Raw genomic sequence first — 23,564 nt, forward strand, 5'->3', positions numbered from 1 at the left:
AATTGAATGAAAACCTGTAGAAAATGCCAAGTAGAGCTAATGGATCATGAATCAATTCTGAGAGCTACAAATTTTAGTTTGGAAGAAAAGCTAATTTTAAATATGATTAATGGAATAATACTCTTTTTTAATAATATAGCATACTATTTAGTGTGAAGGGTCTGTTTTAGAATTTACATGTTGAATGTTCTGTACTTATGTAATTGAAACCCAAAACAACAAATGTTTTTTTGTTTCTGAATTTATAACCCAGTTATTTGTGTATTTAATAGGAGGGCAAAATGTATGGAATGCTATTGCAGTTTATAAACTAAACATTGGAAACTAAGGGAAAATATTAGAAATGTTAGAACTTATGTCTGAGTAATAGTATTTTAGTTTTAGTTTCTATATACCTTGATTTCATTTCACTTGTTAAAGGTGTACTCTTTATTGCTTATCTTTTTATTTTAGATTGATTTGGGCGAACGACCTGTTGTTCAAAGGAGAGAGCCAGTATCATTGGAAGAATGGACTAAGAACATTGATTCTGAAGGAAGAATTTTAAATGTAGATAGTATGAAGCAGATGATATTTAGAGGGGTAATTACTTTAGTATTTTAAACTGTTGGTATTCAAGTTGTCGTTTTCTTTTGGGAGGTGGGAGAGATGAACTCCTTTTTGATGAGTGTTGCCTTAAAATCCCTGTAGGACAGAGTGAGGTGTTTGTGATGTCCCTGAGGGTTGGGTTGGAGGGATATACCATTAAGCCTATGGAAAGGTATTCTTTCTTACTTGAAGTTCTGTGGGTTATATGAAGGAGGCATTTGTGTTCCTCAGTGGTAGTTGCCTTATCTAGTAAGGATTGGGTTTAGAAAGACTAATCAGTTCCACTGTCTGCCATGCAGTCTACTGTCCACTCTTCATTGTTTACGCTTTCTGGCAGCTGCTTACATCTTCAGAATCTAGAAGTCAAAAACAAGGTAGTTTTTACTGAATTGAGTTATTTTTATGTACAGGCGTACCTCGGAGGTATTGTGGGTTCGGTAACAGACTACTGCAGTAAAGTGAATATTGCAAATAAGCGAGTCACTCACATTTTTTGATTTCCCAGTGCATATGAAAATTATGTTTGCACTATACTGTATTAAGTCGATTAAGTGTGCAATAGCGTCATGTCTAAGAAAACAGCATATGTATTTTAATTAAAAAAATACAAAGCAAAAATAAATAATAACAATGACATCAGAGATCACTGATCACAGATCACCATATCAAATACGATAGTAAAGAAAAAGTTTGAAATATTGCGAGAATTACCAAACTGTGACGTGGAGACATGAAGTGAGCAAACGCTGTTATAAAAGTGGCACTGGTAGACTTGTTTGGCACAGGGTTGTCACAAACCTTCAATTTAATAAAACATGCAATACCTGAGAAATGCAGTAAAGCCAAGTGCAATAAAATGACGTATGCCTATATAAAACTATCTCTTAAATAGTAGTTTTTCTGTTTATGTACAAGTTTTGTGAACTTAAAGTATTGCATTCATTTTTTACAAATGTGTTTAATATGCATGTTTTCTTCAGGGACTTAGTCATGTGTTGAGAAAACAAGCATGGAAATTTCTTCTGGGTTATTTTCCTTGGGACAGTACCAAAGAGGAAAGAACTCAATTACAAAAACAAAAAATGTAAGTAATGGTCTTTTGTGTGCTCATTAAAGAAATCCAAGTAACTCACCCATATAAAGTGGAATAGACTAGGGTAGGGGAACATATTTTTATTTTCATCTTTTTAATTTAAATATTGTGAGCACTGTAGTTAATTTCAAACCAGAAACACTTATTAGAGGGACTTCATTGTGGTTACATTGGTGAATATGTAGAATGATGGTAAAAAAATTCTAGTCCCCTTGTATAAACATTTTAAGCATACAAAGATATAGATTTTTAAATATATCTCATTTATCTTGATTCATTTTTACAATTTATTATGAAATTATAAAAATGGCTCATAAGTGTATTTGCTATTTAGGTTAATTACCTTTAAATTATTTTCCTGGTGCTCTTATAACATAAACTGGCCTTTTTTGACTTGAAAAGAAACAGACCAACTTCCCAGGTATACTTATTCCCAGTTTGTCAGTCTAACCTTTTATTTAAAGCTCACTTTCAATCATTATGTGTATATTCAAACTCAGACAGTCCTTTCTCTTTTCAACATGTTTGCCAGTCCTTCTAAGACATTTTCACATCAACAAGTTTCTGTAGTAATCTGGTTGGAAAATGGTACTTTTATGTCACATTGAAAAAAAAAAAAAATCTCATAGGTTTGTATTTGTAATTATTCGGAAACTTTAGTGGCTAAAGTATTTAACGACTGGAATAATTTTAGGTCTGATATTAAGGACTGAAGTAAATGTTTCCTTAAAATCATACCTAAATTATTCTAGTAGTTTAAATAAAGTTTATGACATGTTTAAGATTTTTATTTGTCCTTTGATCATAACTTTAAACATTTCATTATCATATTTATAAATTTACATCTCACTAGCACCATAAATGCTTTGATACATTAAATTTGTTTTTTAGGTGTTCAAATAACCTTTTTTGCTACAAAATTGTTTTCTATAGTGATGAATACTTCAGAATGAAACTACAGTGGAAATCTGTCAGCGAGGAACAGGAGAAGAGAAATTCGAGGTTAAGAGATTATAGAAGTCTTATTGGTAATTTTTTCTTAATTTTGAAAATGGGTGAGAGGGTTGCATGGAAGTGTTGATAAGATTTAAGAAATGCAGGTATATACTACAGAGTTAGGGCCCAAATGAAAAATCAGAGGCTTGTGGCAAAGATTCTTACCGCGAAAATACCTAGAACCTCCTAGGGCAGCCTTCAGAATGTGATTTGGGCACTCTTTCTAGCTGCAAAGCCTCTATCTGGCTCTCTAGCCCTCCAAGAAAGCTGACATTGTTGTGAACTTGGGCCAGATAATAAAGGTTATAAAACTTTCTCTTAGAGAGGAGGAGATCAGGATGGTGGAGTAGAGGACACAGAACTCACCTTCCTCCTCAAGCACATCAAAAATCATCTACATGTGGAACAGTTCTCACTTAAAACTAACTGGAGACTGGCAAAAAGACTCCTGTACAGTAAGAAAGATAACACACGATATTGAGTGGGAAGGAAAGAGAAGTGATGAGGTTGGGACCTGTGTCCCTGGGAGGGCACTCAGAGGAAAAGGGAGATTACATGGGTGGAGAGCCTCCTTGGGGAATGAGTGGTCTGAGCCACATATTGGGCATCCCAGTCCTGGGGTCCAGCAGAGGGAAGACGAGCCCTCTTGGCTGGTTGGAGGGCTGTGAGACTAACAGGAGGGCTGTGGGAAGCCTGGACTCTGCTCTTGAGGAATGTGCACATGCTTGCTTGCTCCTGAGGCAGGGTGGAGGGGGTGGATTGAAGACTGTACAAGTGGCTGGTTGGTTTCCTGTGACTGCCCCAATGCACACCCTGGCTTGAGCTAAGCAAACACCCCAGCCCCACTTGGGAGATCGGCTGTGAGACACAGAAGCAGCTCAGACGTGAAGCAGCATATGAGCAGGGTGGGGGCAGCCATTACTGGCACTTACACAGGCGGAACATCAGAAGCAGTGTGAATGTCTGACCCTTGCTGGACCACTGTAGCCCATGCCCCTACACACTCGGAATGCCTACACCAGCCCTTCCTGTTCCAGCACTGTCCCTGGTGGATACGTGGGGGTGCACACTCAGAGGGAAGGAAGCGAGCTTGGACCTGGCCCTGTCCCTGAAAGGGAGGTGACAGCCACCAAGCAGAGGCGAAGCCCCAGGTCACACCTGGCTCTGGCCCTAGGCCCTTCGTCTCCAACCACACCTCCTACCAAGGTGATAGCTACCAGCATGCTCTCAGGAAAGATGTGACCCGTGTTCAAGTCAAATCCAGCTCTCCCTCCAAAGCCACTGGGCACATGCTAACTGTATGGGGGTTCTCCCACATAATGACACCCTTAAATGGTTTCTCTATGAAATTAGGTGAAAGTTAAGCAAAATGAGAAAACACAGGAATTTGTCTCAGTCGAAAGAGTAAGAGAAAACCCCTGAAAATACTCATGAAATAGAAATAAACAATTTACCAGATAAAGAATTCAAAGCATTAGTAATAAGAATGCTAACTGGGGCTTCCTTGGTGGCTCAGTGGTTGAGAATCTGCCTGCCAATGCAGGGGACACGGGTTCGAGCCCTGGTCTGGGAAGATCCCACATGCCGCGGAGCAACTAGGCCCGTGAGCCACAACTACTGAGCCTGTGCGTCTGGAGCCTGTGCTCTGCAACAAGAGAGGCCGCGATAGAGGCCCGCGCACCGCGATGAAGAGTGGCCCCCGCTTGCCGCAACTAGAGAAAGCCCTCAGACAGAAACGAAGACCCAACACAGCCAAAAATAAATAAATAAAATAAAGAATTATAAACAACAACAAAAAAAAAGTAAAGAAAAACCTCATGGTGCGCTCATTTAAAAAAAAAAAAAAGAATGCTTACTGAAGTAAGGAAAGTAATAGATGAACATAGTGAGAATTTTAAGACAGAATTAGAAAATATAAAAAAAGAATCAGAACTGAAGAATACAGTGACTGAAATGAAAAACACCCTAGCAGAATTAATAGCAGACTGGCTGATATAGAAGAACACATAAGTGGTCTGGAAGATAGGATAATGGAAATCATCCGATCAGAACAGCAAAAAGAAAAACAAATTTAAAAAATGAGCACAATTTAAGGGACCACTGGGACAACATGAAGTATACCAACATTTGCATTATGGGGGTCCCAGAAGGAGGAGAGAGCGAGAAGGGGTTGAAAATGTATGACATTTTTTCACAGAACTAGAACAAATAATCCTAAAATTAATGTGGAACTACAGAAGACCCCAAAATGCCAAAGCAATCTTGAGAAAAAAGAATAAAGCTGGAGGTATTCTCTCTGACTTCAGACTATACTGCAAAGCTACAGTTATTGAAACAGCATGGTACTGGCACAGAAACAGACACATAGATCAGTGGAACAGTATAGAGAGCCCAGAAACAAACCCATGCTCTTATGGTCAGTTAATCTACAACAAAGGAGGTAAGAATATACAATGGAGAAAAGACAGTCTCTTCAATAAATGGTTCTGGGAAAAGTGGAGAGCTACGTATAAAACAATGAGATTAGAACATTTCCTCACAGCATATACAAGAATAAACTCAAAATGGATTAAATACCTAAATGTAAGGTGTGAAATCATAAAAATTCCTAGAAGAGAACATAGGCAGAGTACTCTTTGACATAAATTGTAGCAGTATTTTTTTGAATCTGTCTCCTAAGGCAAAGGAAACTAAAGCAAAAATAAACAAGTGGGACCTAATTAAACTTGAAAGCTTTTGCACAGCTAAGGAAACCATTGACAAAATGAAAAGACAACCTACTGAATGGGAGAAAATATTTGTAAATGATGGGATTGATAAGTGGTTAATATCCAAAATATATAAACAGCTCAAAAAAACCAGACAACCAATTAAAAAATGGGCAGAAGACCTGAGTAGACATTTTTCCAAAGAAGACATACAGATGGCCAACAGGCACGTGAAAAGATGCTCAACATTGCTAACCATTAGAGAAATGCAAATCAAAGCCACAGTGTGATACTACCTCATACCTGACAGAAAGGCTATCATCAAAAAGACCACAAATAACAAATGTTGGTGAGGATGTGGAGAAAAGGGAACCCTTGTACACTGTTGGTGGGAATGTAAATTGGTGCAGCCACTATGGAAAACAGTATGGAGGTCCCTCAAAAAACTGAAAATAGAATTACCGTATGATCCAGCAATTCCACTTCTGGATATATATCTGAAGAAAATGAAAACACTAATTTGAAAAGATACATGCACCCCAGTGTTCATAGCAGCATTATTTACAATTGCCAAGATATGGAAGCAACCTAAGTGTCCATCAACAACAAATGAATTGGTAAAGATGTGGTATGCGCGCACGCGCGCACACACACACACACACACACACACACACACACACACAGCGGAATATTACTCAGCTATAAAAAAGAATGAAATTCTCCCATTTGCAACAAAGTGAATGGACCTAGAGAGTATTACGCTTGGTGAAATAAGTCAGATGGAGAAAGACGAATGCTCTTATCAATTATATATGGAATATAAAAAAATACAATGAACAAATGTGTGTGACAAAACAGAAACAGACTAAGAGATATAAAAAACAAACTAGTGGTTATCAGTGGGGAGAAGGAAGAGAGGTGGGCCAAGATAGGGGTAGGAATTAAGAGACACAAACTACCATGTATAAAATAGATAAGCAACAAGGATATATTGTACAGCACAGAGAAATATAGCTGTTATTTTGTAGTAACTTTAAATGGAGTGTAATATATAAAAATTTTATCACTATGTTATGTTATATACCTGAAACTAATGTGATATTGTAAATCAACTATACTTCAGTTAAAAAAAAAGAAATCAGAATGGAAAGTACATTAAAATGTGTGTTTAATATTCTTGGTTGTTCCTCTTCCAATAAGAATATGAGTTCAGTCAGTATAAATACTGATATATTTCATTTTGAGTTCCAAAACATGAATTAAAAAAGAAGTGTTTAACTTTACTTGTTAATTTTCATTAAGAAATTATTGTTATTCCTCATTACAGAAACACCTTGTGTTTATTACAGAAAAATTAGAAACTATAGATGAGCAAAAAGAAGAAAATAAAAATTTTGTTTCTGTCATTCAAAGATAACAACTGTGGTTAAGAGGCTTTGGTTTATATCCCTCCAAACCTTCCCTTAATATGCATATATTTTATTTTTAATTAAATAAATGATTCCAGATAGTAAATTTTTTATCAGTATTTAAGAATTGAGTAACTATTTACCTGGGAATATCTATTCTCTAAAAAAGAGATACTTGATAGAATTTTACTTTAAAAGAATTAGACTTATTTCTAAATAATTCCTGGGTTGTCTGGCTCTTATGATAAAGGCCAGGTTGGCATAAGTTACTGAAGGTATGCATAATTACTGCTGTATATGTCTACCTGATAACCTCCATTAAACAGATAAGAAAATTGAAGCATTGAGAGCATAAATGACTTGTCCAAGTCACATGGTTAATAAGGGCAGTACCCAGTATTAATGCTGTTAAGTATTTTACATAGCCTCCATATAATTTTAGGATAGTTTTTAATAGTAGTGGAACTTATTTGTAAAATTCTTATGCTGTATTTGGTTTTGTGTATCTATAGCTTTATAAATAAAGATAGAGGGATGTTTTTATCACCACGGTCATCACCACCATCCTATGGAAGAAAAAATTCTGTAAATCATAGTTAGAAATCCTAACATAACTGAGTGATTTGGCAGCTTTTGTGTAGACATAAAGACAAATTTCAATTTTCAGTCGAAAAATAACTTTTTTTCCTGAAAAATAAATTAGACCAGAATAAACTATGTCCTTCCTCTGGTTAAGATAAAAGGTTGGGGATCTTGAGGCATGGGGTTATCTGAAGTTTCCAACTGAAGCCTCCTGTTATTTTCTGTTTCAGTAGGGAAAATGATAATGGACTGTTTCTTCCTGCTTGGAAGTATTGGGACTGAAAGAGATCTTAGAGATAAACTAATCCAGTATGTTAAGCCTTTTCCTTCCACATGCCATACTCTTCCCTTTTTGTCAAGCAACAGCAGTGATGACTCTGATCTTCTCAATCTTTCTTGAGTCCTATTTTCACTGTTTCCATGAGATTGGAAGAAAAATTTAGATGTTTTATATGCCCATTATATAATTTGAATTGAAACAAAATTTAGTCCAATTTTCTCATTTTTAGCAGATAATAAACTTGAAGCTCAGAAAAGGTTAGTAAATTGTCTTAAGTCATCTATCTAGTTAGTTCCATAGCATAGACTCCTTCATAATCAGATCTAATTATTAAGTGGCCTTTCAACTATACTGTGCTTTCTACTAATAGAAGTATGTATACATTCATTTTAAAACATTTTTTTCCTGTAATACTTTTTCCCAAAAGTATTCTTCAGGAAAAATTACCAAAATCTTTTTGTTGCTGTTTTCTTTGTTTGTTTGTTTCGGTATAAATTCTCTGTGTTGAAAAAAAAATACACAGATAAGCTGTAGGCCTTGTGGATCATGCCAAGAAGTTGACTGTTAAGTATGAAGAGGAACTATTGGAGTATTTTAAATAAGATCATTATATTTTAAAGTCATTTTTTCTGCTCTGTGGAAATTGGATTGAATCAAGGTAAGAGTAGGAACAGGGAGACCAATTAGTAGGAATGACTCCAAAGCAAGAGATGGTGGTGGTGGAGATGTAGAGAAGTAGATGGATTCAAGTTATATTTTGGTGATAAAATTGATAAGACTTTCTGATGTATTAAATGTGGGTTATGAAGGGGAAAGAGAAATCAGGGATGGGACTACATTTCTTGGCTTGAGAAATTGGTCATTTGGTGGTGCTACTTACTGAGACGCCTGACGTATAGTGAAACTGAATTAGATGTTATATATATATCTTAAGGTGAGATATACAAATGGAATGTCAAGTGGCTAGTTGAATAATCTGGAGTAGTCTGGGTAGGATATATAAATTTGGGTATTATCAATATAAGCATCCATGGGAATAGATGATGTCACCTAGGGAAAAAAGAGGTAGATAAGAAGGCCCAGGAATCCAAGTCTTTAGAGCACAGTTTCCTAATTTTGGCTGCATGTTAGAATCACCAGGGGTCTTTTTGGAAATCACATTGATTATTTTAATCATATGTTCATTCATTTAATAAATATTTACTTAGTGCATATTATATATGAGGCTCTCCTTTAGGCACTGGGAATTCATCAGTGAACAAAACAGACAAAATTCTTGTGGGGAAGAGCAGACAGTAAACAAGATAAGTAAGTAACATATGTGGTATATTAGTGATAAGTGCTAAATAAGAAAAATAAGGCAGGGAAGATGGTTAGGAGATTTAATGTGTGATGTTGCAGGTTTAACTTGGGTGACGAGAGAAGGCTTTTACTGAGGATGTTATATTTGAGTAGAAACTTGAAAAGGGGAATGAGTGAGCCATGCAGATATCTAGGTGATGGGCATTCCAAGCAGAAAGGAACAACACATGTTAGACTTGTTTACATTACATTCCAGGGTCTCTGCATGTTTGAAGTACAGCTGGGAGGTGTGGCTGGAGTGAGTTGGTGTAGAGTATAGAAACTGATGAGGTCAGAGAAGAAACAGTGGAGGAATAGGTACAGATCACGGAGAGTCTTGTAGTGTATTGTAGAGACTCGAACTTTTACTATGACAGAGATGGGAAGCCAATGGAAGATTTTGAGCAGAAGAGTAACCTAATCTGACTTGTTTTTAGCAAATCACTCTGGCTACTATATGGAGAATAGCTCTGAGGGGCAAGGTGAAAGTAGAAAGACCATTTGAGGCTATTGCTGTAATTTAGATGAGAGATGATGGTTGCTTGAGCCAGGTGGCTAGCGCTTGAGTGAAATTTGAATAGAGACTTAAAGAAGCAGAGGGTGTATGCTCTACCACTATCTGGGTGAAGGACATTTTGGGCAGAGGGGAACAGCATGGTCTAGACTTGTTTCTGCTTTAGGACTTCCACATGTTAGAAGAAGAGCAAGGAGACCGGTGTGGCTAGAGTGGAGTGAGTCAGGGTGGGGGGTGGAGTGAGTGGGTGGGAGGCCTCAGTGTTGGTTTCTTCATGTATTTTGGAGGTTTAACAGATATATCAGTGTCAGACAAGAGAAGCAAATACTCAAGAATGACAGAGTTTTTAAGGTGAGCAACTGGAGGTATAGAGTTGCTGTTTTTTATTCAGACAGGGAAAACTATGAGAGAAGCAAGTTTGGAGGGGAATATTTGGAGTTTAGTTTTGGACATATTAAGTTTGAGAAAGCCTATTGAATGTCCTTAAGAGTAGGAAGTGGATATATAGGGCTGGAATTCAGAGGACAGCTAGGGGCTGGGGATAGAAATTTAGAGGTTATCAACATATAGATGGTAGGAGACTAGATGAAATTGCCAAGGGAGCAAGTGCATTTAGAAAAGAAGAGGTCTGATAACTTGAGCCCTGAGGCACTTTAACTTACAAGTAGGGGCAATTAGGAAAAGAGACTGAGAAAAGAACCAGAGAAAAAGGAGAGAAAACATGAGAGTTTGTCCTGAAGTCAAGTGAAGAAAGTATTTCAAGAAGGAGTGACTGGGATGTCAAGTAAAATGAAAACTCGGATTGACTGTTGAACAGAGTAATAAGGAGATCACTGAAGATTTTGATTAAAAAGGAGTTTTGGTGGAGTGGTGGATGTGACAGCCTGACTGGAGTGAGTTCAAGAGGGAATGGGAGTAGAGGACATGGAGACAATGTATACAGCTCTTTGAAGAAGTTTTGCTGTAAACAGTCGGGGAGAAAATGGGGCGGCAGTTAGAGGGAAAAGTGAGGTTAAGAAAGGTTTTTATGATGATGAGAGAAACAATGGTGTGGTTGAATGCTGGGTGGGAATGGTCCAGTAGGAGGAAAAACTTGTGAAACTAGAAAAGGAGGCAAGAATTAACTAGAGCAGTGTCCTTGAGTAGCCAATAGGGCATGGATTTCATGCACAAGAGGAGGTATTTGATTGTAGCCACAATCATGGAAGCTCATGTATAATGATAGGAGAGAAGGGAGACTTTGGGTACAACTGCAGTTATGTGGTTAAAATAGTGGGAATCTGTGGAAGTTCTCTTTGGATAACTTCTATTTTCTCAGAAATAGGAAACAAGATCCTCAGAGCTAAGGTGTGGGAGAAGGTAACATGTTGGAGGCTTGAGGAGAGAGGAGAAGATGTAAAACAGCTATATGAAAAGAGAGAGGGAATGCTGAGGGAAATAGAGCGTGATTGCCAGGCAGCATTAAGGATCCACTTGAGGTTAGTGATAGTGAATATAAAATGGATCAGTCAGCATGGTTGTGCTTTTCTTCAGTCTTTTTTAGCTACATCAAGTTAGATAGAGAGTTGGATTTAATGAAGACCTTTTAAAAAAATTTCAGTGCTCATTTTCTTTCTAGGAATAGTTTCTAGAAATATTACTTCCCTTATATCATTTAAAAAATTTATTTATTTATTTTTGGCTGTGTTGGGTCTTCGTTTTTGTGCGAGGGCTTTCTCTAGTTGCGGCAAGCGGGGACCACTCTTCATCGCGGTGCGCGGGCCTCTATCGCGGCCTCTCTTGTTGCGGAGCACAGGCTCCAGACGCGCAGGCTCAGTAGTTGTGGCTCACGGGCCTAGTTGCTCCGCGGCATGTGGGATCCTCCCAGACCAGGGCTCGAACCCGTGTCCCCTGCATTGGCAGGCAGATTCTCAACCACTGCGCCACCAGGGAAGCCCTGTCCTGCTGATTTTTAAAATGCCCTTATAGAATCTAAGCTCATGTCACGTTAGATTCTGCTTTGTTGTAAAATACCTCATCTCTTCACAGCAATTATTGAGAATGTTTTCAGATTATTCAATTTAATGGGGGGAGAGGACAGTTATAACTTTTAAACAAAATTGATTATAGAGTAAATTAATCACTTTAAATTTCTTTAAATTATTTTTTCGTAATTTACTGAGGGATTGAAGTTCGGGGAATGCCTTTTTAGTTGTAAGGTCTTTCACAACAAGATGCATCTAGCAGGTATCAGTGTTTGTTAATTGAATTGTCAGTACAACTTGAGATACACTCCTGGTGATGTTTCTAAAACTGTTTTTAACGTCTTAAAATCGTTTCCAGAAAAATGTGGATTTTCTTTTTTTTCAAAATTAAAATAGATTGCTTATTTTATATGTAAACTATTTATTTATTTATTTATTTTATATGTAAACTGAATAATGTATATATGAGAATGAAGAAGTAATTTGTCCTAAAGATGATTATGGAACATGACAAAGAAGTTGACAGTACTTCTCATAATGAATGAAGCAATTATGAATGAAACAAATCTCTTTGATTACACTTGATTGCATAGTAACTTTTTTCATTACTGTTTTCAAATACTACTGCCTATCACATGTATTCATGACTGGCATTTTTTTTTTGTTTTATAAATTTATTTTATTTATTTATTTTTGGCTGCTTTGGGTCTTCGTTGCTGTACGGGCTTTCTCTAGTTGCAGTGAGCGGGGGCTACTCTTTGATGCAGTGCGCAGGCTTCTCATTGCGGTGGCTTCTCTTGTTGCAGAGCACAGGCTCTAGGCACTCAGGCTTCAGTAGTTGTGGCTCGCGGGCTCTAGAGTTCAGGCTCAATAGTTGTGGCGCACGGGCTTTATTGCTCTGTGGCATGTGGGATCTTCCTGGACCAGGGCTCAAACCCATGCCTCCTGCACCGGCAGGTAGATTCTTAACCACTGGGCCACCAGGGAAGCCCATGACTGGCATTTTTATTGCTAACTAATGTGAACTATTACTTGGTGTTGGTTTTAATTAATTGAATGTATTTCCTGCTATTCAATTAAAAGATTTCTATGTTTAGATAAAAATTGAAAAATATTTTAAAATATACCCAAGAGGAGGTTGACTGACTTTGGAAAAAAATTCCAAAATGTTACTTTATTGCATATTTGAAATGGAATTTGATGAATTTTTTCATTTTAAAAGCTTGACAAGAGAGTAAGATTAATAACAAGAAAAATAACTCTGTACTTGTAAGATGTGAGCTTTATAAAAATCTGTTATTCTAAAGGTTTTCAAATATGTGATGATTTTCTTCCTCAGAAAAAGATGTTAACAGAACAGATCGAACAAACAAGTTTTATGAAGGCCAAGATAATCCAGGGTTGATTTTGCTTCATGACATTTTGATGACCTACTGTATGTATGATTTTGATTTAGGTAAGTTCTCCTCTAACATCCTAATTTAAAGATATTATGTACGTTTATTTTAGAATTTAAATTTATTAACCTGTTAGGCACATGTAAATAGTTCTGTGGCCTGGTTTTTATAGGGGTGTTCCACAGGGGACTGGAAACTTAAAAGGCTGTGGTTCCCAAATTGTGCACCAAGGAGCACTGGGTTGCTGCAGCAGACTCATGGGGACAATGTGGGATATTTTAAATATTTGAGGGAAATACAGTGACGTCTGTAGGACACTGCTCTAACTACTAGCTGGAGTAGTTCAGGGTTTCATCATTAGATCACCAGACTCCTTCTGATGAAGTTATATCTTTACAAAGCAGAGTTTTTGGCCTTGCTATGATAAGCAAGTACTGTGTGAAAATAGATGAGGATGGTGGTATCCAATTGGATTCCAAGGTTTGAGTAGTGTAGTGCCCAACAGGTGTTAAGTTAAATAGGATATAAATATTAAGTTGTTTGGATCTGTTTAATAAATGGAAATTGTTAGTAATATTTTTGAGCCTAGGGATGCCTTGGAAAACAGTTCCTGAGGCACTAAGGGTACTGTGAATTGAGAAAGTTGGGGAACCTTTTTTTGATAGGCTTTATCCCTTGTGAAGAAAAATGCTGATTTGATATTATAGACAAATGGTGCAGATAATTATCTAGGGCGTGTGGAGCTTTACTCTCTTTTCTTGGTTAGTCTGTTTTCTACCAAGAATGGGTTGGAAAGACTGGGGTTGGTGGTGGGAGTGGGGGATTGCATGGGGAAGTGATGCTAAGGGATAGAAAGCCTAAGGAACCAATATTTTAAGGGACAAGAGAACTTGAGCTGTTTCTTTAAAGGACCAATAAATTCCCTAAGCATCAACCTTTAAATAAGTATAAAGAATGGAAAAGTTTGAGTTACCTACTGATGTTAGTGACTCCCAAGTAGAGGATAGTGAAAGTAGATGTTTCCAGATTACCTTAATAGAGCTTGAGACATCTTTTGGGGAAGGTAATTGGGTATTTGTCATATTAAACCCAAATGAAACTTGAATTATGGGTACATTTTCTTCACTGTTTGTATCTATGTGAATTCCTTTTGGATTCTTATATGTAAGTTAGGGGAAGATGTAAATTCTGTTATGGATCTTGAAGCATCAGCCTCTGGTGACAGTAGTTGAATATCACAGATTTCTCTTTAAAATGTGAAATGTAGCCAGTCCTGTCTATCACACCTATAGTGAGCCTCAAATTGGATTGTTGAAAATATTAGTAGAGTGCTTCTCAGGTTACAGAGTGCTGTTATTACTCAACTTGGATTTCAATTTTGATTCTATTAGAAGCCTTTTGAAGAAGTGGGGAGATAATCCCCACTTTATGAGTAAGGTTATATTGATTTAGACAGTGACTCAGGGTTGTACAAGTAGTAAGTATTGGACTGGGGGTAGAGACCCAGGTCTTTATTTCAGCCTGGCATTCTTACCTTTACACATTCAGCACCCTGACCCATTGCCGTCTTAGTTTCTGTTAACCACTGTGGGGAATAGGACTGTCGTCCTAGGGAACAAGAGGCATTGCCCTGTACTCTCAGTTGGTAATTTTGAGATAGGAATTAATGCATATTCTCAGAAGGAGTTCCTGAATGCTCAGTTTTTTCAGGAACTGAGTCCCAGACCAGCTATTTGGATAAATTGCTGTTTCCATTTGTCTGTATTAACCCCACATTCTTTCCAGTCAAATACTTTAAGTTATTTGAAACATACCCAGGGATTTTATTAAGAACTCTGGGCTTGGGAGAAGTCAGGGTAGTTTTCATAAAGCACTGGACCAAATCTCTTGCTTTTTACTCATAGCAAAGTAATCCGGACTGTAAATTTACTCTTATAGTTGATTCTTTCCTATTGAGTTGTTTGGCTTCTTAGCCCATAGATGAGGTGTAGGTGTATTTGTGTTGAATATAGTCTCATTAATAGTGAGGAAGAAGACAAAAGTTACCAAAAGCAGACAGAAGAGCTCAAGGAAGAGCAATTTTTAGTTATTGCAGACACTTTATCTAAGTTGTTTCTATGGGAGGTATTGTTTTGTTTTTTTTTTTTACTGTGTATGTTCATAATCTGATCCTAAATAAGCAGTAAAAGGTTAAATTATACTCAAAATACTGTATGTAAGAAGGCAGGAGAGTGTCTAGTTAAAAAAAAATGATTTCCACCTCTTAAGATTTAAAAAAATAAAATTGATCTTCTAATAACCGAATAAGCTTCAGTTAACCTGGAATGTTGACCTGTATATAGATGAAATTTTTCTTTTCTCTTTAAGAATGTGTACACTAGGATGGTAAGGAGTTCATTTCTCACACCTCCACACGGAAACAACTTTGCTATGAAAATAATTTTGGGGAACTACTTCAGAAATTGTAGTAGTGCTGATTAAGATGTTCATCAGTCAGCACTAGTGCAGAATCTGAGCATCACTGAATGCTAATTTAAACAGCTTTAATCTTTCTTTAATTAAAAGGAATTTGTATATTAATTCCACACCCACAACTCATGACATACCCCAAAGAACATCATGTATAAAATAAAATGGATTAAAAGCAACAACAATATGAAGATTAATTTGACTGCTTGCTTTAACTAAAACTTTATGGTAGTGATCCTGTATGAAAGCTGAAGACTTAAAGGATTAAATTAGCTTCTTAGAAATTTTTATTCATTATAACTTTATAATAAAGCACTCTTTCCGCCCTAGAGGAAAGGTGCTTTGTAAATCTTTCGAACAGCATGCTTTGAAATATTTCTGTTACAGACTATATGTGGTCAGACCCAGGAAAGTGGTACTCTTTTCCACTTTGTTGAATTCACATAAATTTCCTTCATGCTTTAATTGGTTTAACCTTCATATTTGTCATTGCTTTCACTGTGTCATTGCCATGTAGGAAAGTTCTGATGATAACAATCTAGTCTTCCTTCTAACCTACTTATTCGTGTTGTATTAGTCAGGGAAAGAAGTAAAGAAAAAAAAAGATTTCTTATAAGATACTGGCTTATGTGATTATGGAGACTGAAAAGTCCCACAGGCTGCCATCTATAAGGTGGAGACTCAAGAGAGCTGGTGGTATAGTTTAAAGACCTGAGAGCAGGAGAGCCAGTGGTGTAGGTGCCAGTCCTGAGTCTGAAGGCATGAGAACCAGGAGCACTGAGGACAAAGCGCTGTCTCAGCTCAACCAACCAAGCAGAGAGCAAATTCAGTCTTCCTCCATCTTTTTATTCTATTCAGGTCCTCAGTGGATTGGGTGATGCCTACTCACATTGCTGAGGGCCATCTGCTTTAATCAGTTCACCAATTCAAATGCTAATCTCTTCTAGAAACACCTTCACAGATACTCCCAGAAATACTCTTTAACCAGACATCTGGGCATCCTGTGGCCCACTCAAGTTGACACACAGAATTAATCATGTCGTGTGTATTATTTTTAAAAAAGCATCTGCAATAAAGTTGTATAAATGCTTACATTTAGATATCATGTCGTATGCCATTTTTTCTAGCACTTTTCTCTAAATGTCTTGATAACTCCATTGTTTGGTACTGTAATAATTGGATACCTGCCATGGGAACCTAAGTTTATGTGTGTGTGTGTGCTAACGTGCGTAGAGACATACTTTTCCGCAGGGTGTAGGGTAGACATAGTGAGGTTGGGAGGGATTAGGCGTAGCAGTAGATGATAGTGTAACTGAAAGTGGGGTCCGGCTGCTCGTTGCTCAAAAGCCAATAAAGAGGCCAGGTTGGCGGAAAGGAAAGTTTGTTTTGTTTTGGATGCTGTCAGTGTTGGGGTCTGGGGGTGGTAAGGGCGGACGTCTGTCCAGAGGCCGACTCCCACCACTGACAGTCAGTGGGCAAGAGCTGTTATAGACAGAGGGAGGGGCTCTGTGCAGAAACAGCACAGTCAGCTCTGACCATCTTGAAATTGGTCATCAGTGGTCTGATCAGCATCATCTTGATTGTTTTAGGTACAGCTAATCTTCAGCTCTAGGGTCGGTTTGTTTCCATTTCTTTGAGGCCAGTTCTCGGAATTGTGGCAGCTCATGGCTGCAGTCTGGTCATCATGTAGTTAACTTCTTCCACCTGCTGGGGGTTTCAGTATCTTTAAGACAGACCTCAGGATATGGCTCAGAATATTATCTACAGCCCTTAAGAAGGAACTAAAGATCCTTGACTATGCTTAATGACTAAACTATTATTATTTGGTCTCCTTTGACTGTTTTCCTTTGTTTCTGCATTTTCTCACTTCTCTGGTTAAACTTATTCTTTGGCTAAAGTTTTTCCACAGGCAAAAGGCAGGCGGAGGAGGTGGAGGGCAAGGACCATAGGGTCCTGCTCCGTTTCAACAGGGTAGAGGCTAAGAGCAGATAGAGCTAAACTTTTATGTGTAAGGAGATCCTGAAGTGAACTGTCTCTTTCTGTTATACTTTTAATCTGAGTTTTCTCAAGAGACTTTGGCTTACATGCTTCCTGGGGTCATTTTTAAAGTTTTCTTCCAGAATAGGAAGAGTGATGTAAAATTGTGTATGACTGCAGGCAGAAATATACCCCCCCTTTTAAAAATATATACTGTTTTAAATGGCTTCATTGCACACAGATATTGGTGAATGATAAGAATGTAAGTGTTGGCTGCAAATGAAAGACTGTATGTTTTCCACAGACTTCCCAAGCTATCACTGGGGAAAAAAAATCTCTATGTAACTTTAACGAATGTACAAAAGTTACCAAAGTTGAATGATATGTCTGTGAAAAGGCTTAGTAAGAGCTCTTGTTCCTTTGTTGATTCAAGAATCTGTATCTTAAGTCTGAAATCTAATTGTAAAACAATTAAGAAAATTGAGGATTTTATAAGATGGAACTAAAAAATAAGACGTTTGACGTGGTCAGGTGAAAAGCAAAACAAAGATTTTTTGTTTGTTTTTTAAGTGAGGGGCCTGATTCTTTAACTTTCCAATTTTTCTTTTAATCTACGGCTGCAAATTAGTGTCATGATGAGAAATTATAAGAGCACAAGAGAAAGGTGGTTAAAATGGTAGTTTTAGGTACAAAATATTGATTGGATTAAGTAAGACCATTGGCTAGCATTGGTTGGGTCTAGAGTAACAGCAAAAGGGAAAAAAAAGAACATAAATACAACCACTTAAAAGAGGTAATTTTGTTGTGATTTCTTTTGGGTAGATTACCAATGTCTGGTTGCTAAAGCAGTTGGATCCTTTTTAGTTCTTATTTTACTGGGCTTATTCCTCGTAGTTTGGTGGTGGTTGACTACTCTGGCCTTGCAACTTTCTTCCCTTTGACTTTTTTTTTTTTAATATTTATTAAATTTGATATTCCTCTGGATTTCCCTTCACCCCTCTTCTTTATCATAATACTTTTGCACATTATTTTTTAATAATATTACCCTCTCTTGATAATGATATTTACGCTAAGACACATGCTAGCAGTTATGTATCTGTTGATATCTCAGTACAAAACAACTCACCTTTCTCACCTGATTGCTAGATTTCCTCCTCATTGTTTACGAACATCAGTATCTACCAGTTTCTGAAAACAAGAAAAAAGATGCAGTTTTAAGTGAAATGGTGGTGATATGCACAGATGGATACATAAAGCTTAGGTTTTTAGAGATATGATTAGTTTTTTCTGTTCTTCTTAGGATATGTGCAAGGAATGAGTGACTTACTTTCCCCTCTTTTATATGTGATGGAAAATGAAGTAGATGCCTTTTGGTGCTTTGCCTCCTACATGGACCAAATGGTAAGGTTCCATTCCAAACTAATTTTGAAAATTTTAGTTGTATAATAATCTTATTATATAAGATTGATGTTTATATTTAGCCAATTATGGTAGAACTTAAAAAAAACTGCTCTATGTTGTTTGTTCATTTGTTTCTTTTTTAAATAGCCTTTTCAAGAGGCTTGGAAATGCTGGTATTGTTTTCAATACAAAAAGTAGATAGTAAGTGCCTATAGAACAGGAATAATCAGGATTTAATATTGGTAAATGCTTATGATCTGCAGAAGAACCATGAGTCATTATAGAATATTGATGAAAAAGATGATTTCAGTTCTTGTGAAGTAGTTGAACTTTCATATCATCTGTTTCAGAGATAAAGCTTAGTCATGCCAAGTAATATCCTTAGCTTTTGTGAACATTTTGTATTTTGTCATTATAGTGGCTGATTTTTCTCCAGATGTGTTTGAACTATTTGTAACGTTGACAGCTTCTTAGTTTTTTCCTAAGCATGCGATTATTAGAGTTGAACTGTGTCTATATATACATATTATTATAAGGAACATTTTATCTATTATCATTGATATATCTTGGAGACAGAGTTCTAGGACAATAGTACAGTATTAACAGGAAAATAAAATAGCACAGTCTTCTCAAGTAATCTGTTAGAAAGGGGAAAAAAAAAGGAAAGGGGCTAAGAGCATATAAAAGCATATGAAATCCAAAGACCTGACTACATAGGTCACTGTACTGTTTCAAAATAAAATAAATATACTTGATGCTGGGCCTTGATGGTTGGATATTGAGATGGCTTGCTTGCAAAGGAATAAAGATTTGAATATGTAGTCATATAAAATGTTTCCCTGTAGTGGAGAGTCTGGGATACAGATGTGAAATTTTTTGATTACTTCTATTTTTTGATTACTTCTATTTTTTGATTACTTCTGTTCTTCCTCTCTTGCTTGCCTATTTGTTATTTCCCCTTCTAATTTGTCCCAATTTTATCTATTTCCTCAAGTCTCTTATCCATGGTTCCAACTCATCCTCACTTCTCCTAGTTCTTTTCCATACTTGATAAGATTTGATAGTTTTAAAATATTCTTTTACTATTAAAGTAATATTCAAATTATATAGTCTTTTACCATGAATTAATGTTTTTGGATTATTTGGAAAGATTATTAATTGCAGTAATATGGTAATATCATAGTTTGTATTCCTTACCTTTTTGATTGATTGATTTTACCTGCCTTCTTAGTTCCAATTACTCCCAGGTGCTCTAGAAACCTGAGGCATTTGTTATAAAGGTCTGTACAACTGATACTAATTGTGTAAAAACTGTTGTCTGCTTTCCTTGTGTTTTTGTTGTTTATCCTCTTTTCACTAGAGCTAGTATGGACCTTGATAAAGGGGTCATGTCTTTATTTAACTAGTTCTCTGATATGCTTGCAGAATTTTCCTAATGCCTGACATGAGGTTTTTGTTCAACAGATTTTTGTAGAATAAACACATGAATATTTCCCCAGTGCTTAGTTTAGACCTCTACTTACAGTAGGTATTCCAAGAATTAGCACAAACATATGGCATTTAGTGTTTTATAGTAATAGTTTTCATAAAACTGAGCTAATATTGGCATGTTCAAATATATTGGCTTGTGGTGCCAAATACATACATACATGCATACGTGTGCATGTATTTAGGTGTCAAATGTAAAGACTACTTTCTGAACATCTGCAGTGTACCACTTCACAGTCTATTTGTCATTTTTGTGTATGAAGGTTCAAGTTCTTTGTTCTGTCTCTTTCACAGTAAATGTTCTGTGTTTGCCTTTTCCATTGAGAATGGTCTGGGGATTTTTCTAGTCTTTATTCTAAAAAGATCTCTTAATATATTGTCTACTAACATCTTTTGCTTCATAATATTTGAATGAAAGGGCAATAAGTTACAATCAAAATAATCCGCACAATTATTTTTCACTGCATTGCTGTTGTTTTGGTGTCCTTGAATCTGTGCTGCTGTTTGACTCCTTTTTGTTTTATGGATTTATTTAACATAAGTTTTAACTACTTTAGTGAGGCTGAATTCAGTGTCTGTAGATTTACTTTTGTTGATATTTACATCTAATGTAGGTCTAGGCATAGACTTTGTTTTCGAAATATAGAAATATTTGCAAAATGATCTGACGAACTTTCTTATAGCCACCATTCATTTTGCCATATAGTTTTGTCCCACCCTTCCTTCTCACCCCCATCCATATATATACACACACACACACATACCTATGTATATGTATGCACACACGTGTTTATTTACAGTTACACTTGATGCCCTTTGTATATCCACTGTTGACCTCATTTCCCTTTCTCCAGGAGTAGCTACTTTTCTGAAGTCGGCTTCTGTCGTTTTGGGAGTGCTGCTTTTTATAGCAGAGTGGGTAGCAGTGGCTATGCCATGTTGGTACTTCCAAACCAATTTTAGCTTTTGGTCATGTCACAACAAAAATTATGCTGTTAATCAAAGAGTTAATTCTGCCTTTCCCTTATAGTTCCATGTGGGAAATGTGAAGAAACTATATCCCAAAGGCTTGCGTTAGTCTGTAAAACTATTTCGTTCACTAATTAAACTATTTAAATCACTGAAGAGAAGCCATTTTATTGAGAATCAGTAGCCCTTAATTTTCAAAGATTTTTTTTTACCAGGAATGAATGGTTTCTAATCGGATAGATACTTCTAATAAAACACTATTATTCTCTCAAAAACTAAAAAAGAAGTGTGAGGGAGGGGATGTTGTTCTTAGGCTTTTCACAAAGGTTAGGGCAGTAGTTCACCATAAAGGGGTTAGAACACTAGGGTTAAAGGGATCAGAATCATCTAAGAAGCCTTTATTTTGGTGCACTCCCCATCCCCAAACCTTGACTGAAGTGTTGGTAGGGAATCTTTTAAACTTCAAAGATTATTTAAAACATGTAACCACAGTAGTTCTCAAACTTTATGATCTCAGGACCCCTTCACACTCTTAAATATTATTGAGGATTCCAAGAGCTTTTGTTAATGTGGGTTATATCTATTGATGTTTGTCATATGAAAAATTAATGCTAGGAAATTTATAAATATTTATTTATTCATTCATTTAAAAATGACAGTAAACCTGCTACACCTTGGTATACATACATTTTTTTTTAATGAAAAGTAACTTTTCCAAAACAGAGTTTACTGAGAAGAGGGATTATTTTCCATTTTTCATTTTCTTTAATGTTTAGTTTAGGAGTTTAGTTTAATAGAACACAGCTGACTTGCATATCCGCTCCTGTATGCAGTCTATTGCAATATCACACATCATATAGCCTTTACACTTATGGGAGAATTTAAAGTGCAAAATGCATAGATTGTTTTAGTGTTGTTATGAAAATGGTTTTGACTTCATAAATTCCCTAATGTCATCAAATCTAAGAAATAATTAGCTAATTCTTTAACATGCGATATATGTTAAAGCTAAACTTAATTTTATTTCATGTTAATTTGAAGAAATATTTAACAGTGAAGTGATTTGATAAAAGTCTATTTTCCAATGTGTGTTCCATTCACCAAGTCTCTTATTTGACATAAGAAATAAGTATTGATATATCAGTCAGTCTACTCCTGCTGTCTCTGCATTATTCTTTATCTAAAAAAAAAACGAATAGAGGGAAAAAATAATTCTTAGTTTGAGACCAAAGATTCTCTCTCCCTCCTTTTTAATGTTGCTTTAGCATTTTAATTAGTTGTGATTTTAAAATATAACCAGTGTGGTATAAATCCAGCATTTGTCATTATATTCATGGCATAGTTATCGGTGATTATGTACTGTAAAATATTTATTAAATATAACTTATGTGATAACATTTATTTTTTTAAAGCATCAAAATTTTGAAGAACAAATGCAAGGCATGAAGACCCAGCTAATTCAGCTAAGTACCTTACTTCGATTGTTGGACAGTGGATTTTGCAGTTACTTAGGTAAGTTTAATGAAACAAAACTATACCCAGCAAATTGTAAGGTAATACTAACAGAGAAAAAATGTAAAGAGCTCTTTTTAAGATGTATATACTCTACCAATGTTGCCTGGGTTCCTCTGAGGAATAAAAGTGTGGGACCAAACTGTCCTTGTATAATTTTGCCTTAAAACAGTTTATTTTTAAAACGAACTATAGTTGTCCCTCAGTATTTGTGGGGGATTGGTTCCAGGACCCACCCGCCACCCCTATACCAAAACCTGAGGATACTCAAGTCCCTTATGTAAAATGGTGCAGTATTTGCATATAACCTATGCACATCCTCCTGTAGACTTTAGATCATCTCTAGATTATTTATTGTATCTAACACAATATAACTGCTATGTGAATAGGTGTAAATACAATGTAAAGACTATGTAAATAGTTGCTAGGCAAGGCAAATTCAAGTTTTGCTTTTTGGAACTTTCTGGAAATTTTTTTTTTTCCAAAAATTTTCCATTCATGTTTGGTTGAATCCACGGATGCAGAACCTGCAGATATGGAGGGTCAACTGTATTTGTTGTTATTTGGTGGTTTTCTTTTAAAGAAGTTAGCCTGCAAATTAAAATTGTTTCCTTGAATTAGTAGAAGGCAGTTAAATTTATAGGACTTTTAATAGCCTAAGATGAATAGAAAAATTTGAGTTTGAAGTAGGTCACTGTATTCTGAGATAATTAGCATAAGAGTAAGCCATATATATATTTTTTTCTGTGTAGAATCCCAGGACTCTGGATACCTTTATTTTTGCTTCAGATGGCTTTTAATCAGATTTAAAAGGGAATTTAGTTTTCTAGATATTCTTCGATTATGGGAGGTAAGTTCTTAAATTATTGTAAAAAT

At 36.2% G+C, this 23,564-nt stretch overlaps 1 protein-coding gene across 5 annotated transcripts in view; it reads left to right on the top strand.

Moving 5' to 3' along the window:
• The window catches only part of TBC1D15 (TBC1 domain family member 15), a 69,567-nt gene that overhangs the window by 40,666 nt on the left and 5,337 nt on the right, over window positions 1-23,564 (top strand). For 2 of the 5 annotated variants that reach the window (XM_082351630.1, XM_082351632.1), the window contains 7 exons: window positions 454-582; window positions 1,569-1,672; window positions 2,615-2,709; window positions 12,815-12,931; window positions 18,679-18,719; window positions 22,589-22,688; window positions 23,441-23,538. In XM_082351630.1, the coding sequence (XP_082207756.1) occupies window positions 454-582; window positions 1,569-1,672; window positions 2,615-2,709; window positions 12,815-12,931; window positions 18,679-18,719; window positions 22,589-22,688; window positions 23,441-23,538 (684 nt within the window). Of the gene's footprint in view, window positions 1-453; window positions 583-1,568; window positions 1,673-2,614; window positions 2,710-12,814; window positions 12,932-18,618; window positions 18,720-22,588; window positions 22,689-23,440; window positions 23,539-23,564 lie in introns of all 5 variants that reach the window. The other 3 variants (XM_082351628.1, XM_082351629.1, XM_082351631.1) reach the window with 2 other exon arrangements.

The sequence above is a fragment of the Balaenoptera borealis genome, assembly GCF_965194805.1.
Source record: "Balaenoptera borealis genome assembly, chromosome: 13".
NCBI lineage: Eukaryota > Metazoa > Chordata > Mammalia > Artiodactyla > Balaenopteridae > Balaenoptera > Balaenoptera borealis.